The following is a 14,427-nucleotide window of genomic DNA, read 5'->3' as shown; positions in this document are numbered from 1 at the left end:
AAGACAATGCAACAGAGCCAAGCTGTGGATGAGTGAACAGATAAATACACGTCCTGAGATGATATAAGTCATATTTTCAAGAATGGATGTGAAAATTATGTCTTAAACAGCCAAGGAAGGACTCACTGAAGAGGCTGGACTTGGAGATGAGGCTTGAACAGAGCTGGATAGGTAAGGGGGGTGGTCTACACTGGAGCTTCCCAAAGTGGGCATCCCCTCCCCACCCACCCACCCACCCAGCCCTGGCTGCCCAGAAAGGGCTCCAGGTGTGTGAAGGCCCCAACCTCCTCCTGCCCTAAGACGGCATGGTTACCACCTGGGCCAGGCACCTCCAGTTTGAGCACCCTGTCATTGACCTGCATGTGCCCTCCACAGATAATCATTCTTGGGTTTGCCTCGATCTAAAATGCGGTTCCCAAACACAAGGGGTCTCTGGGAAAGGACTTGAAGAGAGTGGGGGCGGCAGAGGTGTGGAATAAGTTGTTGGGATCCTTTCATGCTTTCACTTAAGATTTTAAATATCCAGCCCTAGCTGGGTAGCTCACTTAGAGCATCATGCTGATCTGCCAAAGTTGCGGGTTCGATCCCCCTGCATGGTCGATCTCTGGTCAGGACATGCATAGGGATTAACCAATGAATGCATAAGAAAGTGGAACAAATCAATATTTCTCTCCCTCTCATTTGCTTGCCCTCCTTCCCTCCCTCCCTTCTCCGTCTTCTCTCTAAAGTCAATACTTAAAAATAGATTTTAAATACCCATTCCTATTACTTCCGCTCAAATAAGGTGCCACACTCATTATGCTATCAAACTCTGAAAGCATTCAAAACAGATCACTTATGAACCGCTTCACATCTTGCCAACCTCCAATTCAGAGAAATCCCTCAGTAAGAACCTCAGGGGCACATCCATCCCCGAAATGCAATGACAGTTCCTTTATTTCTGGATTTATAGTAATTTCTATTTCTATTTAATCAGCATAATTGCCGTTATTACACTCAAAAGATGCAGTTCTGTGTATGTAACTATGCAATACATTAGACATGTTCGGGACTGCTTGGTTTCAAGCCATATGGTAAGTAGAGCACTGGAATGATAACTACACAGTGAAACCGCAGAGCGCACCGTCTCATGCTGCTTCAAGTTAATGCAAACCTATAAAAAGCCTTAGGTTTGCTGGGGGTTGAGAAGTTCTTCCAGTTAGCACAGGGGAAGCCTCGGGAGACTTCCAGGCCAGCACATAGGTTCTCTCACACTACGTGGGAAAAAGTGTGTTTGTGTTTGCTGCTTGCAAGGAAAGAAAAACACAGCTTGACACTGAAAAGCTTTCATTTATAATATGCTGAGCCATGTTTATATCTTGGGAGAAGGTCCATGCAGTGCAGCAACAAAGCAAAATATTTTTTAAAAATGCACTTAAGGTCACTTAGTAGCTAAAGACATCAAGCTGAGAGCCAGCAATAGGAAATGAAAAGTGATGGAATTCGCACTACGAGACTTAGAGCTGATCCGCTTCGGAAACTCAGAACTCTCTCTACCCTTTGTGATCCACCTCGGCCCACTTCATTGCTCCCCTGACTGCCCTCCAACCACCCCTCACAGAGTAGAAAGGAGATGCCAGGAGAAGACTGGGACCTAGCAGACAAGGGATGGGAGCCCCAGGCTTCCAAGGGCCCACCAACACAGGCTTTAGCTGTACACGTTCCTGTCGACAGGCATGGACCTGGATCAACTGTTAAACATAAGTAGGACACAGGCTTAGGGGGCACAGAAGGCCAGGCTGCTAACCCCTTTTTGCTCCAAGGTTTTCCTCCTTGGCTGCATATTGGCATCGTGCAAGGAGCTTTAAAAACCCCTGGTGCCTGGCACCCACCCCTCCAGAGCTTCTGATGTCTGGTGTGGTTGACCTGAACACTGGGATTTTTTATTTATTTTTTTTAAGTTCATTAGGTGGTTCTAATGTGCAGTCCAGGCTGTGACTCGCTGCCTTCAGTTTTACAAACAGGAAGCAAAGATGAGCCAAGAGAGTGAGCGAGCCCGGGAATGATGCAGTGATCATCAGGGAAGCGCTGCTCGGAATTTAGTGTGTATGGGAAACACTCAGGAACCTTGTTAAAATGCAGATTCTAATTCAGTGGATCTGCAGTAGAGCCCAAGCATCTGCAATTTCAATGTGAAATCTCACTGTAAGGGGCTAGAACAGGTTATATTCACCATTAGGAACCACCCTGGGGAGAGAGGTTCCATGGAGGTCAACAGCACAAACATTATGGTTTATGCCACTTTAGACACGAGCAGCAATCCTTTCCCTTCTCCAGTGGTATTGCTGAAGGTACTTTAATTTCACTGGATGGCTCAGGAGTACCATAGTGGATTAAAGTGTGGATGAAAAATGTCCCCTTAATTACATAGTCAGAGAGAGAGGGTTAGTTTAGGGGGGTATATTACAGGCTGAATTATCCTAAAATTCACATGTTGAAGTCCTAACTCCAGTGCTTTAGAATGGGACTGTATTTAGAGATAGAGGCTTTCAATTGATCATCAGAATGTGCCCTAATCCAATGAATCCCAATGAGGTGATGTCCTTATAAGAAGTGTAAGTTAGGACACAGACAAGGCCAGAGGAAAGACCATGCAAGGACACAGGGAGAAGGGAGCCATCTCTAAGCCAAGGAGAGAGGCCTTTCAAGGAGTCGATCCTGTCTGCACCTTGATCTCAACTTCTAGCCTCCAGAATTGAGGAAATACATTTCTGTTGTTTAACCACCCCAAGTCTATGGTAGTTTATTTAGGAACCCTGAGCAAACTAATACAGGGGGAGGGAGGATCTTGTGTCTACTTCTGATAACTTGTCCAACTTAGGTTTCCACCAGTCATTACCAGGGGATTGCCATCCCTATTTCTAGCTGCCCTCCCTCCCTCTTCTAAGTGCCTCTTGTAAACCTGTGGTTGGCAAGGTAACCGCAATTATCAGGTCTTTCAGAAGAGCCCAGTGGTTAAGAGCGTAGGCTCTGGAGTCAGACTGTCCGGCTTAGAGCCCCCGCTTGGCCACAGACCTGCTCAGAGACCCTGAGTGAGAACGTGTGTGGAGCTAGAATGGTTTCTGCAGAGCCAGCCCGCACACACAGGGCGACCAGGGGACTCATCCACGAGGAAAGTACATGACATTTCTCATCTGTTTTTGGCTACTGAAAGTCTTCTGTGATATCTATCTACTTTTGGGTATTTCCTTTGTGACTTCTGCTTTGCTGTTCAACACTCCCTCCCTCTGTCCCTTTTCGTTTTAAAGATTTTTAAAATTTATTTTTAGAGAGGAAGGGAGGAGAAAGTGAAATGTCCATTGGCTGCCTCCTGCATACATCCTACCCGGGATTGAGACCACAACCTGGGCATGTGCCCTGACCAGGAATCAAACCGGCAACCTTTTGGTGCACAGGATGATGCTCAACCAACTGAGCCACACTGGCCGGGGCTGTCTCCTTCCTTTTTCAGCTGTATTCCAGATAGAAATGTTGCCTAAGTGACCTCCACCTAACTCCACTAAGTATGGGGTTCGTAAATACGATTTATCTTTCCTTATGTCCACCCAATTAAGCCAGAACATGCTAGAGTGATCTCTAGAAAACTAACATATGTACATTAATATTAAAATCAATTTCCACAGAAATAAAATCCTTCAAGCTTTACTCAAAAGATCCCATCGATGCTCCATCCCAGGTTCTTCCAACCTCTCAGAGCCTGCCAGAACTAGGCTCCGGTGCACTATTGTGGAATGCTCTTTCCTCCCATGAACAGTCTGTGTGGTCCTGGGGGGTTCCTAGGAAGGCAACCTCGACTCTGCCATACAATTTTTCACCACAAAAACTGTGAGCCATTTCTCTATAGGAAAAATTCAGAATGAAACACGAACACATTGTCAAGGGCGATGCTAATGAAAACAAAGACAGGGCTCAGTTGGAGGCAAAGCACTGGCATATCTCTGTCCTGACCTCCAAAGAAACAGTGCTGACCACATGCGTGCAAGACGTTAGAAAATGTGTAAGTCTGTCAATCTACATAAGCTTAGTTTGCCTTTAAGCTCCGTTTAACTAATTCAGTAAAAATGGCTGTGAACAAGGTCAAAAGCTCCCACGTGACAAACTTTTTTGCCCAACTTCATATCCATAGGATGCTCTCTTCAGATTTTCAGACCCCTATTTTTCCTCTTTGTCACACCCCACAACATCTTAACATCCCTCGTATGTCAACTGGTGTATTCCAAGATTTTTCTTCTCTCTCCTCCAAAATACCATTAGCAGACTTGGCTCTCTTCCCTCCAAATATTTCTATTAAGTAGTTCTTTCCTTCACCTTTTCCCCATCTCAGGGGCAGGAAGCATCACTATTTAGGGCTCTCCATCTTTCATGGAGCAAGAGTTAGCACTTGATACACACAATACAATATACAGGTGATGCATTGTAGAGCTGTACACTTGAAACCTACATAGTTTTATTAGCCAACGTCACCCCAATAAATTCAATAATTTTTTAAAAACATCTAGAAAACAAAAAGTTGGCATTGTGAAAAGGCGGTTTGGAGTTTAAGTTCAAAAGTTTAATTACTGATACACAGGGTGGGACAGAAGCAGATTTACAGTTGTTCATATGGAAAATAGTTAATATATACTGTTTCATGTACTCACAACTGTACACTTACTTTGCCCACCCTGTACTGTACATAGAGCAACTGTAGTAAGGTATGACACTTTTTAGCCATATAAGGAAAAACAATGTTGCCACTCTTAGGATACTCTTCATTGAAGATGACTTCTTCTAGATGTTCCTCAAAATATATGTTTCTGAATATGAGTTTTCCCCTACAGAAATTCACAACTAACATGAAGTTTATGGAGGGGTGGCTTCGAGCCATCCAAGCATGTGATGATCAATATGCAAGTTCAGGAATTAAATATGGAATTAGGGAAGGTGGGAGGGCAAGGCTTATCCTGGGAACGCAGAACAGCAGTGAGTTAATACTTAACTGGCTGCAGTCAAGTCCAGCTCCTTAACGTCCTGACAAGTTATGTCCATTTAGTGTGTCACTTAGGGATGATGGTTCGAAAGAGTTCCATCTCAACAGTAACTATAATAAGTGATTCCTAGAGATCAGCAAACCAAGGCATGGCCAAAGATGCTCACCCAGGCCAGGAGATCCACTAATAGAATGAGGCAACACATAGGCAAAGGACCCAAAGATGAAGCTGATTAGACGCCCCCCAAAAGTCGCCTCTTGAGGACTCAGACCTGTGGACGAGATCACATATTGGCAGAGAAATCCACTCCTGGCCTTTGTATTCAGATGGCTCTTTAGAGGTTGGCAAAGGGCCAGGTGGTAAATATCTGAGGCTCTGGGGGCCAAATAAGGTCTCAGTTGCATAGACTTTTCTTTTACAACCTTTTAAAAATGTAAAAAGCATTCATAGATCATGGGTTGTATAAAAACATGCCATGGGGCCTCCTTTGCCAATTCCTGTTCTCTCTACCAAACTCCCAGGGCCAGATCTGAGTGCAGAGGGCCCTCGTGGCTTCCGACCAGTTCAGGCTGACATCTACCCCTGCCATCCCCAGAGGACTAAAGATGGGGGGGCCTTCACTCTGGCAGGGTTAAACAGAAGACATCCCACAGGAGTGGCCAAGAGAGAAAGGCTAAGAATGAAGGCTGAGAACGGATGGGGTTCAAGTTTTTGAGATCATCAAGGGCATACGAAGTCTAGTTCATGTTCTACCACCATGAACAAGGAAACAATATATAGGCCCAGCCAAGCTCTCTCAGATCTGCTACTGACTTGCATGGATCACACCTTGAAGCTGGAAAGAAGCTAAAGCACTCCTCTGCTCAGATGGAAACACCCTACAGGTGTTTCAGATGGAAACAAATCATCCAGGAGGCCGCAATGCATTTATGACAATAGATCTACAATGGATCGTTAGGAGAAATCAGGCAACATTGGAGGTGCAAGCACTCTGCTAGAAGTTACTCTTGGAAAATACAAGGTGAACTGGCTGAGGTACCAAGTGGGCCAATTCTGATGTCACTGTCCACCTGTCAGGGCACATGGCCAGAGAATTCACCACCTCCTAGTAATGCTTTCACATTCCAATAATGCTTAGAAGGAATCTGTGGCACATGGTAATTTCTTGCTAGCACCTCTGCAGAAAGAAGTCTTTGGTTCCCACATCCCTGGGTTCTTGTGTCCCTGTTTAGACCTGTGGGATTTCTCTTGCTGAAATACAGCTGGGCCACAGGAAATTTCAAGCTCCTAGCCCCCCAAATGTGACATTAATCAGATGTGTGCCAAAAACAACTTTCTTAAAAAAGTCCCAAAGGTCATCTCTGGCTCAGAGTTCTTCTACTGAAAGATAAGTGGAATTAAAGTCCATGAATTCCATAACAGAGTTGTGTGTTTTTTTATCTACTCTATTCACAGATGTACTCCAAGTGTGTAGAAACTGCTTGGCACACACAGCAAGCTCACAGGTATTTGTTGAGTAAATGAAAGAAAACTGTTGGCAAAACTTTAAAACTGGTAAATGGCTTCACGGAAAAGGAAGAACCTAGTTTGGCAAAAGAGGAGCTACAGATGTTACAGCTGTTTATTGCTTTTATTTGGAGGATGGAAAAGTAAACTGAAACCCAGCGGAGACCTTTGTCTCTGGGTGTTTTGCCATGCCCTGTGCAGAAAGCCTCCCAGCACACAAAAGTGTGTCCTGCTGAGCAGCGGGGTAGGTGGTTTCGGAAGCTGAAGGCACTGACTCAGAAACTACTGATTGAAATCCAAGCTTTCACCTAAGGAGAGACAGTATTCTAGAACAAAGAAAAAGCGCATTTGCTTTTTCTGGGTGCACCCAGGCCAGCTTCACTCAGAAAAGATGAAGTGAAGTTAATGTAGGAAGTCAGGCATCAACTACTTCAGGGACAATGAGAGTAAGCAACTGAACCCAGGCTCAAAGGACACACCAGTGAAAACACAGCCTTTTGTGGCGAGTTCAATTGTGAGCCGTTTCCTAACACTGTGTGTTGTGTCTCCAAGAATGAGTGAAAAGTGATCAGAGGCTGCCTTGGCCAATGCCAGCTACCTTCCCTCCTCTAACACCTGTTCTTCAGCTTAAAAAAAATAAGTTGTGGGAGGAAGCAGGATCCCCTTGAAAACTATCATCCTCCCCATCAGAGCCAGTGTCTACAGGGCAATCGTCACAATGCAGGAATGCCACCTCCTCTTCAGGTGTTATTTAACATAGCAAGCTCGTGGAGCTAGCCAGAGCTGCCAGAATCAGCCCTGTACCGCATCAGTTCATGTTAAGCAGGCCAGATGGGAAACAATGCAGACCATGGCAGTGTCTCACAGAGGTGCCGGTGATCGGATTCAAGTCAAATCTCATTATTTCCTTGTAACATTCATCTATTCATTCTCTGGATTATTTGACAATATGTATGCAAAACTGCCCGGGCATGAGGGGGGGAGATGACTCAGGCCCTCAGCAGGCCGACTGTCCAACAGGAGACAGGGCTGGCACAGGGAAACAGAGGCTGCCTTCAACAGGCCTGTGACTTAGGTAGTTCTGCACAAAGCCACCTCCACCTATCCCGTGCTCTGTTCTTCACAACATTCATTACTACTTCCTCCTCAACATCAGGGTATCGACAGTTAAATACAAATGCTTTCTGAGAGGGGAACCACGTGCCCTAAAATGAGCCAACCATTATTCACAGAGCTGCCCTCGGGTGCCTGTCGTAAGGTATGTGGGGCATAGGACAGAGGCAGAAGAGAAGAGACCAGAACTGGGCTGAGGACCTAAGGATCTGATTTCTTGCCTCTGCCAATAAGACTTCATGACCCTAGGCAAGGGATCAACGTCTAAGATCCTCTAAAATGGGGGTAACTCTGCCTCTACCTGACCTTATGGTCATATGAGTAGGGTGCCTTGAGTAGTCAGGTGGAAAGCAGGAAGCAAAGATACGTTCTTTGTCATTTTCCTAGTCTGGGCTACCCTGCCTTTGGAAAGGCACCTAGGAACAACTGATGTGTGACCTGTACATAAACACCGTTTCTGAATTTGCACTTTCAAAAATGTCTACTGCAAAGCCCAAAACTCAAATGAAACTCAGATGTCCATGGAGCATCTACGTGCACGCACCACGCCAGATGTAGGGAGGTGCAGCAGGGATCACAAGAGGTAACAGTCTGAGTACTTCTTACATATATTAACTCGTCTCCACTTCAAGGCAACCCTATAACTTTAATACTAATGTGATCCTCACTTTACAAAAGAGAAAACGAAAGCAGAGAGATTAAGAAACTGTTCAAGGCCACAACACTAGCAGAGCTGGAACTCAAACCCAGATGAGTTTCGATCGTTGTGTTTGATGTTACCAAAGCCCTCTGTAGGAACGCGGTGACCTACCAGATAGTACATCCTCCAGCCTTTCCCCCAGCACAGCCTTAGCTACAGTCCGATGCTCTCAATCTGGCAATGCTGCTCTAATTACGTGACCTTCTTAACCTCCAAATTCCAAGTAAACACATTTGTAGAAATCTCACATTAACTTCCAAGTTTTAATACAACAATGTTGCCAAATCCTATTATCTCAAAGAAAAGTGGGAGGTTTTGCACCCCTGTGTGATTACTTCCTATGGGGACATGACCCTGAGCAAAAGCAGTGCCTAGTAAGATACCGCTGCCTGGATAAATATAGCCGAGGGCCTCCACTTGGAGGTCCATGAACCCCAAAGCTGAAAATCGTACCTAATGCAACTTAAACACTGAACACACTATGTTAAAGAGCCATGTTAAAACACAATGTTGTCTTCTTACCTATAAACTCATTCCTAGATGCTTGAATCTCTCCATCATTGGTAGTATGGTATGAACTCCATGACTTTGAACTCAAACGTGTACTATGTGTGCTGGTTACAGTTTCAAAGGCGTATCTGAAAATTGAGTCTATAAACAGACCCAGGGACTGCAACTTATTCTTTTCTCATTTTCTAGGACTATTTTAAGCTCATGATAGATGTTCAGTAAATCAAAAAAGTTAACTAGTATGTTTTTAGACACAGCCTCACTCAATAAAAATTGGATTTAACATTTCCTACACATAACATATGTATTCCCTATTTTTATTTTTAAAAAGCCTTTAACATCTCATTTTATTGATATGAGACCAATAAAGTTGAAAGAAAGTAAACTCAAACCTTTTGTTCAAACTGCATGGTTGGGTCAGAGAAAAAGAAAGTCAGCTTAGGGGAAAAGCTTTAATAGCCACAAGAGGAGGAATGCCATGATAGCGTCATATGCTTGGTTTGCCTAAAATGAACTCAGCTAGGTCATACACCAACCCCGAAATCTTAGCTGGAAGAGAATATGCCCTATGTCAGACGATAATGCCAATATAAACTTTTGTTCAGCTGTCATGGGCATTCATTCAACAAGTCGAATTCATTAAGTTTTGGGTATTGGCACAATGCACATTGGGGTAGAGAGTCTGTAGAGACAGGGATCCGGTGATTAAGTTAAAAATCCCATAAGGAAGGAAAGCTCTACATGTATGAACCAATTCTGTGTATAATGATATTACAGAGTCAATTATTTAAGACAGATCTTAAGGGCAATGGTAATTCAGAACCACTATGGTCATGGTGGATGCTTGGAGTTCTCTATGGAACTGTCTTTTGAATTTCCAGTCACCTGAGTTTATAATCTTCCTTACTTAGGTCCCAAGTTCTGGAAAGTTCAGCCTCATCTGTAGATACCTCTGGGATGAGGAAAGGGCCCAGACTTAAGTCAGACAAACCTGGATTTTAATCTTGGCTCTCACATGTGTTAACTCTGACTCTGGGCAAGTTTACTTAATCCCTTTGAGTTTGGGTTCCCTCCTCTGTAAAACTGAGAACACAAATGTTACAGTGTGGCTCTGAAGATTAGAGATAAGTGTAAAGCACATAGAGCAGTGCTGAATACATAATCCTCAAATTGTCGTTATTTACCATATTACAAAAGCCTAAAGTGGAAAGACGCTTAGATGAAGCCATGTGGGAATGTGCAGGGGAAGGAAAGCACAGAACAAAGGTTATTCTCAGCCCATCTTTTCATCTCCATATCCTTTCATGTAGGATATCAGATTTATTGCATCTACCATACTCATTTTAGTACTAAACCCATCTTCCATATCAATGATTTAAGTTATTATCAACAAGTTCAAGAAGTTCTTTCTCTTGTGCTAAAGCTGTTCACCAAAAGACATGTGGTAAACAGTGGGACTCTACATAATCAGGTCACATTCCCAGAGTAGTAGCTTTGCTGCTGTACTTACAGCTTAATTAAGGGCCATCTAAGAGCTGAAGAGCCAGTTTCCTGGAAGGCTGATTCTCAGTCTGGCTTAAGGTGGATGTGCTCCATCTGCAGAGGCCTCCACGTTCCTCTGAGGATCTATCTAGATGGGTTTGCACCATGACCCAGGTTGAGGACCCTGGTTTCTACAGCAGAAGCTCCCCCAGCTTTAAGCACATCATTAACCTGAAGATTCTGGTTCTAGAGGTCCAGGACTCTAACAAGCTTCCAGGTGATGCCCACATGGCTGGTTTCCAGACCAGTCTAACTAGCAAGATCTCTACAGAGCCAGGACAACCAGAATTCAAGCGAAGGCACACAGTATTCCTCCATTTGCAGGATTCAAAACAAAGTGGGGGGCAGCAACTGCCAACCAACTTTGTCTTTATGAAAGTACTGACTTTTTGATTGGATGCCATGCGACAGCCGTCTGGAGTACTGGAAATGCTGTATTGTTCCTGAGTGGAGGTTGCATGGGTGTTTACGTATGTAACCACAGAATTTAGATTTGTGTACTTAATGTTATTTATAACTTAATTTTTTAAAAACCTGAAGTAGAAAATAAAGGAGAATGCAAAGGAAAAAGTTAAATTATGGAAGTAGTATAAAACCTATGGAGTACACACAGGACTCTCGACTCCCATAAAGGGAGTAACTTAAATCCAAATAACTTAATATTCACAGGGACCATTTTCTCCAGCTGGAAACATCCTTTCCTGTTCCTCTTAGTGAAAACACATCAAGACACTGCTAGTGTCTCTTGTGAGTCTAGGTGTGAAAGAAACCCTGCTGTTTTAAAAATCTGGGGGGGGAAATGACAGTAACAGCCTAACAAATGAAATGAGCTTTAGGACACTAATCAGGCACCCATGGTTTCTGAAAATTGGACATGCATCCTGTAACTGTCACTGATTTACGTGCAGTCTGACCTTCAGGGACTGAGCAAGTGAGCAAACCATCTCAGGGACACTTTCCACATTAAGTTAGAGGCTTCATACTTGTGACAGGAAAACAATGTGTCTGAACAAATACTGTGGCTGTGTGGATGGAACACAGGACTGGAACCAGGCAAACAATTCTGGTGCCAGCCCCACCAGGTCATTTCACCAGCTGGGTGACCTTGCTTACCCAGTTAACCTCTTCTAGTCTTTACCTGACAACTGAACACACTTCCCCCTTTCCCAACCCTCACGGGTTGTTCAGTGTTCACCACCCATGGCCGGGAGAAGGCAGCCCTTCCCAAGGAGCTAATGATCACCTAAAAGGTCGTCATTTCACCGCCAAGAACAGATTTTAAAGCATGGTACATGATATAGCTGACAGTGCCTTTGTACCACTCAACTGACCAGCCCTGAAACCACTTACACCTGAGCTTGTGGAGACATGAAATAAGGTTTCTTACAGCTGAGAACATTATGGTCGATTCCTTCACTGACATTATAAATAGTAAATCTTTCTTTTGGTTCACTTCTGGGAGTCCTAGCGTCACCTAGTACTACTCAGTGTTTATCTCAGCACCCCAAACAGTGTATGGCTCTCAAAGACAGAGACGGAGTCCGGTGTGAGTGGGGGATTCCAGTATCTTCCACAGCACCTTTAAAAAGCAGGCAACTAGTAAACGCTTATGGGGGCATGCCTCTTCCATCCAGGGAGAGCGTGGGAACAAGCCAAGAATAAAACAGTGAAAAACATCAACCCTCACTTCCAAAAAGCTGCAAGCAGGGAACAGTGCCTCCCCCTTCTTTTGTTGAAAAAGAACCACCTGGGGAGCTTTTTCCAAACTACAGATTCCCTAACTCTATCCAGGCTTAGTTTTAACAAGCACCCAGGTGAGCTGCGGGCCATGTTTCAGGAAAGAGACCGTTCCCCTTCTTGTGGCTCAACAATCTTGACGTGTTTTGTTTTCACTCAACACAACCGCATCAACAGTCCCCAGTCCTCTCCCCACTCCTTTGCCCACAGAGGCCCCGGCAGTATTACACTCTGTCCTGGTAGAAGGTCACAAGGCAGCTGAGGGCCAAGTATTTACTTGACGTTGTGTTTACAAAACAAAATACAAAAGCAGTCATTCGTCTTTGCCTCACTGCTTACAACCACAATCCAATCCACTTTCCTTATGAGTTTTCAGCATCTTCCCCTCCAACCACCACGCAAGTATTCCAGAAACCAGTCAACAGCCTCTGCATCGCAGGGCACAGCCTCTAGGTGCACACTTCTCGCGTGCCCGTTGTCGCTGTAGCCCGGAACACACACAAAGGTCCGCACCACGGAGAACTCACCCAGCCTCTCCCAGCACCCCCGCGGCCCCGGGTCCCCCGGCGCACCTCCACCCCCCTCCTTCCCAGCAGCCAGGGCGCACTGCGGCGACTCGGTGGAGCCCGGGCTTACCTGAAACACGTGGTGAGCTCGCCCGAAGCCTTCAGGCACGGGTATTTGGTCGTGGCGATTTTGTTTTCTGAGCAGACTTCTCTACGAGAGAGTCAGAGAGGCAAAGTCGTCGATTCCGCGGGGGAGCGCACGCCAGGGCGCGCTGGGGGCCCCGCGTCCCGGTGCGCCCAGCAGGCGCAGGTCCCCGAGCCCAGGCGCCCGGCGGACGGCGGGGGCGGGCCAGGCGAGGGTCCCACCGGGCGAACCCAACCCCGGGGGGCAGGGGCTGAAGAGGCGGACCGCAGGAGCGCGGGGCAGGAGTATCACGGACGGGGGAGCCCGGGCCGAGGGCGCGGAGGCTTCAACCGGGGGCAGAGTTTAGCGTCGCGCGGGGCAGTGAAGCGCACAGCCCGTGACGGACGGAGCGAGCGTGTGCGGGTCGCAGCGGAGGCGGGAGACGCCGCCTGCACCCCGAGCGCCGGGCGTGCACCAAGCAGGGGCTGGCGGCGCTTACCTGTCGCTGTTCTCGGGCTCCTCGCGGTAGCTCCACGTGTGTCCCAGCGCCAGGAGCAGCAGCAGCGGACCCAGGCTCTTGCCCAGCTGCCCCGTCGCCGCTCCTCCCCGGCTCGGAGGCGGCGGCACCATCGGGGACGCTCCCGGCTTCTTCCCGGCGCCGGCGCCCGCTCCCGGCCCTGCGCCCGGCTGCTCCGCGGCCCCGCCGCCGCCCCTCTCCCCGGCAGGAGGCGCCAGAGGGCGGGGGCGTTTGCGCCACCTGCGCACGGCACAGGGGCTCCGGGCTTTGGGGGGCTGGGGGACCAGGCTAGGAGTTGGGGTGCGGAGGGCAAGCCCCGTAGGCTGCAAGGTCAATGGGGCGCCCAGCGTGCCCTGCCGGCCGGCGCGAGGGTCGCGGGTCCAGGTCGTGGCTCGGGATGGCCACGCCGACCTACCCGACGCTGGGCTCGGCTTTGCGCTGCGCCCTCCCTCTCGCCTCTGTCCTGGGCCGGGAGCGGAGGGCAGGGTGCGCGAAGCCGGCGGCTGCTCGCGTTTTGCACCAGGGTCGCCCGACCGAGAGGAGGAGCTGCTTCTCCCCCAGGGAGGAGGGAAGGGGGGGCAGAGGGGTTAACACGCTTCCTTCCTGTCATCAGTTGATTTCTGACGGCCGGGGCCGGGACGTTTGCTGTCCCGCCCGGAGCGCCTGCCCGGGGCTTTCCCGCCGCGCCGTTTCCTCCTGGCGGCGGGAGGTGTGGAGAGACTACAGGGGCTCCCCCAGGCTGCCCCCCAAGCCTGCCACAGCCCGACCTCCGCCTGTCCTCATTGGAATCCCGGGAGAAAGCCCCCCGCCCGCTTCACTTGTTAGCAGGGCCTCCCAGCGCCTCTCCGGGGGGTTTCAACCTGCCCTCGGCTGCTTTAATGCTGCTTGAAGGCCACGCACACCCGTGAGCGCTGGAAGCTCCTGGAAGGCCAGCGAGAGGCTGAAGCGCTTCCCGCACCCCCACTTACACAGCGGTATTTATGGGTAGCCTGAAAAACCAGGCTGGGGGCGCCAACCAGCTCGTTTGGTGGGGACTCAGCTGTAATTCGTGTATGTCTGCCTCTTAACCCTGTATTGCACATTGGGAATTCCTGGGCCTGATAAAGAGAAACCGGTGATATAAACGTGTCCCGCAGAGCCAAGCAAGTGGTCTGGCCCAGAGG

General features: G+C 47.7%; 1 protein-coding gene across 1 annotated transcript in view; it reads right to left on the bottom strand.

Annotated features, from left to right (window-relative positions):
* CCBE1 (collagen and calcium binding EGF domains 1) overlaps positions 1 to 13,451 on the bottom strand; it is a 182,613-nt gene extending 169,162 nt beyond the window's left edge. The window contains exons 1-2 of the mRNA XM_081148565.1: positions 13,247 to 13,451; positions 12,754 to 12,834 (exon numbers count right to left, since the gene is read on the bottom strand). Coding sequence (XP_081004691.1) covers positions 12,754 to 12,834; positions 13,247 to 13,377 — 212 coding nt within the window. The 5' untranslated portion in view covers positions 13,378 to 13,451. The remainder of the gene's footprint in view (positions 1 to 12,753; positions 12,835 to 13,246) is intronic.
* Between the last annotated feature and the right edge of the window lie 976 nt (positions 13,452 to 14,427).

The sequence above is a fragment of the Miniopterus schreibersii genome (assembly GCF_964146895.1).
Source record: "Miniopterus schreibersii genome assembly, chromosome: 10".
Classification (NCBI taxonomy): Eukaryota; Metazoa; Chordata; class Mammalia; order Chiroptera; family Miniopteridae; genus Miniopterus; species Miniopterus schreibersii.
This window is presented reverse-complemented; position numbering and strand designations above follow the sequence as displayed.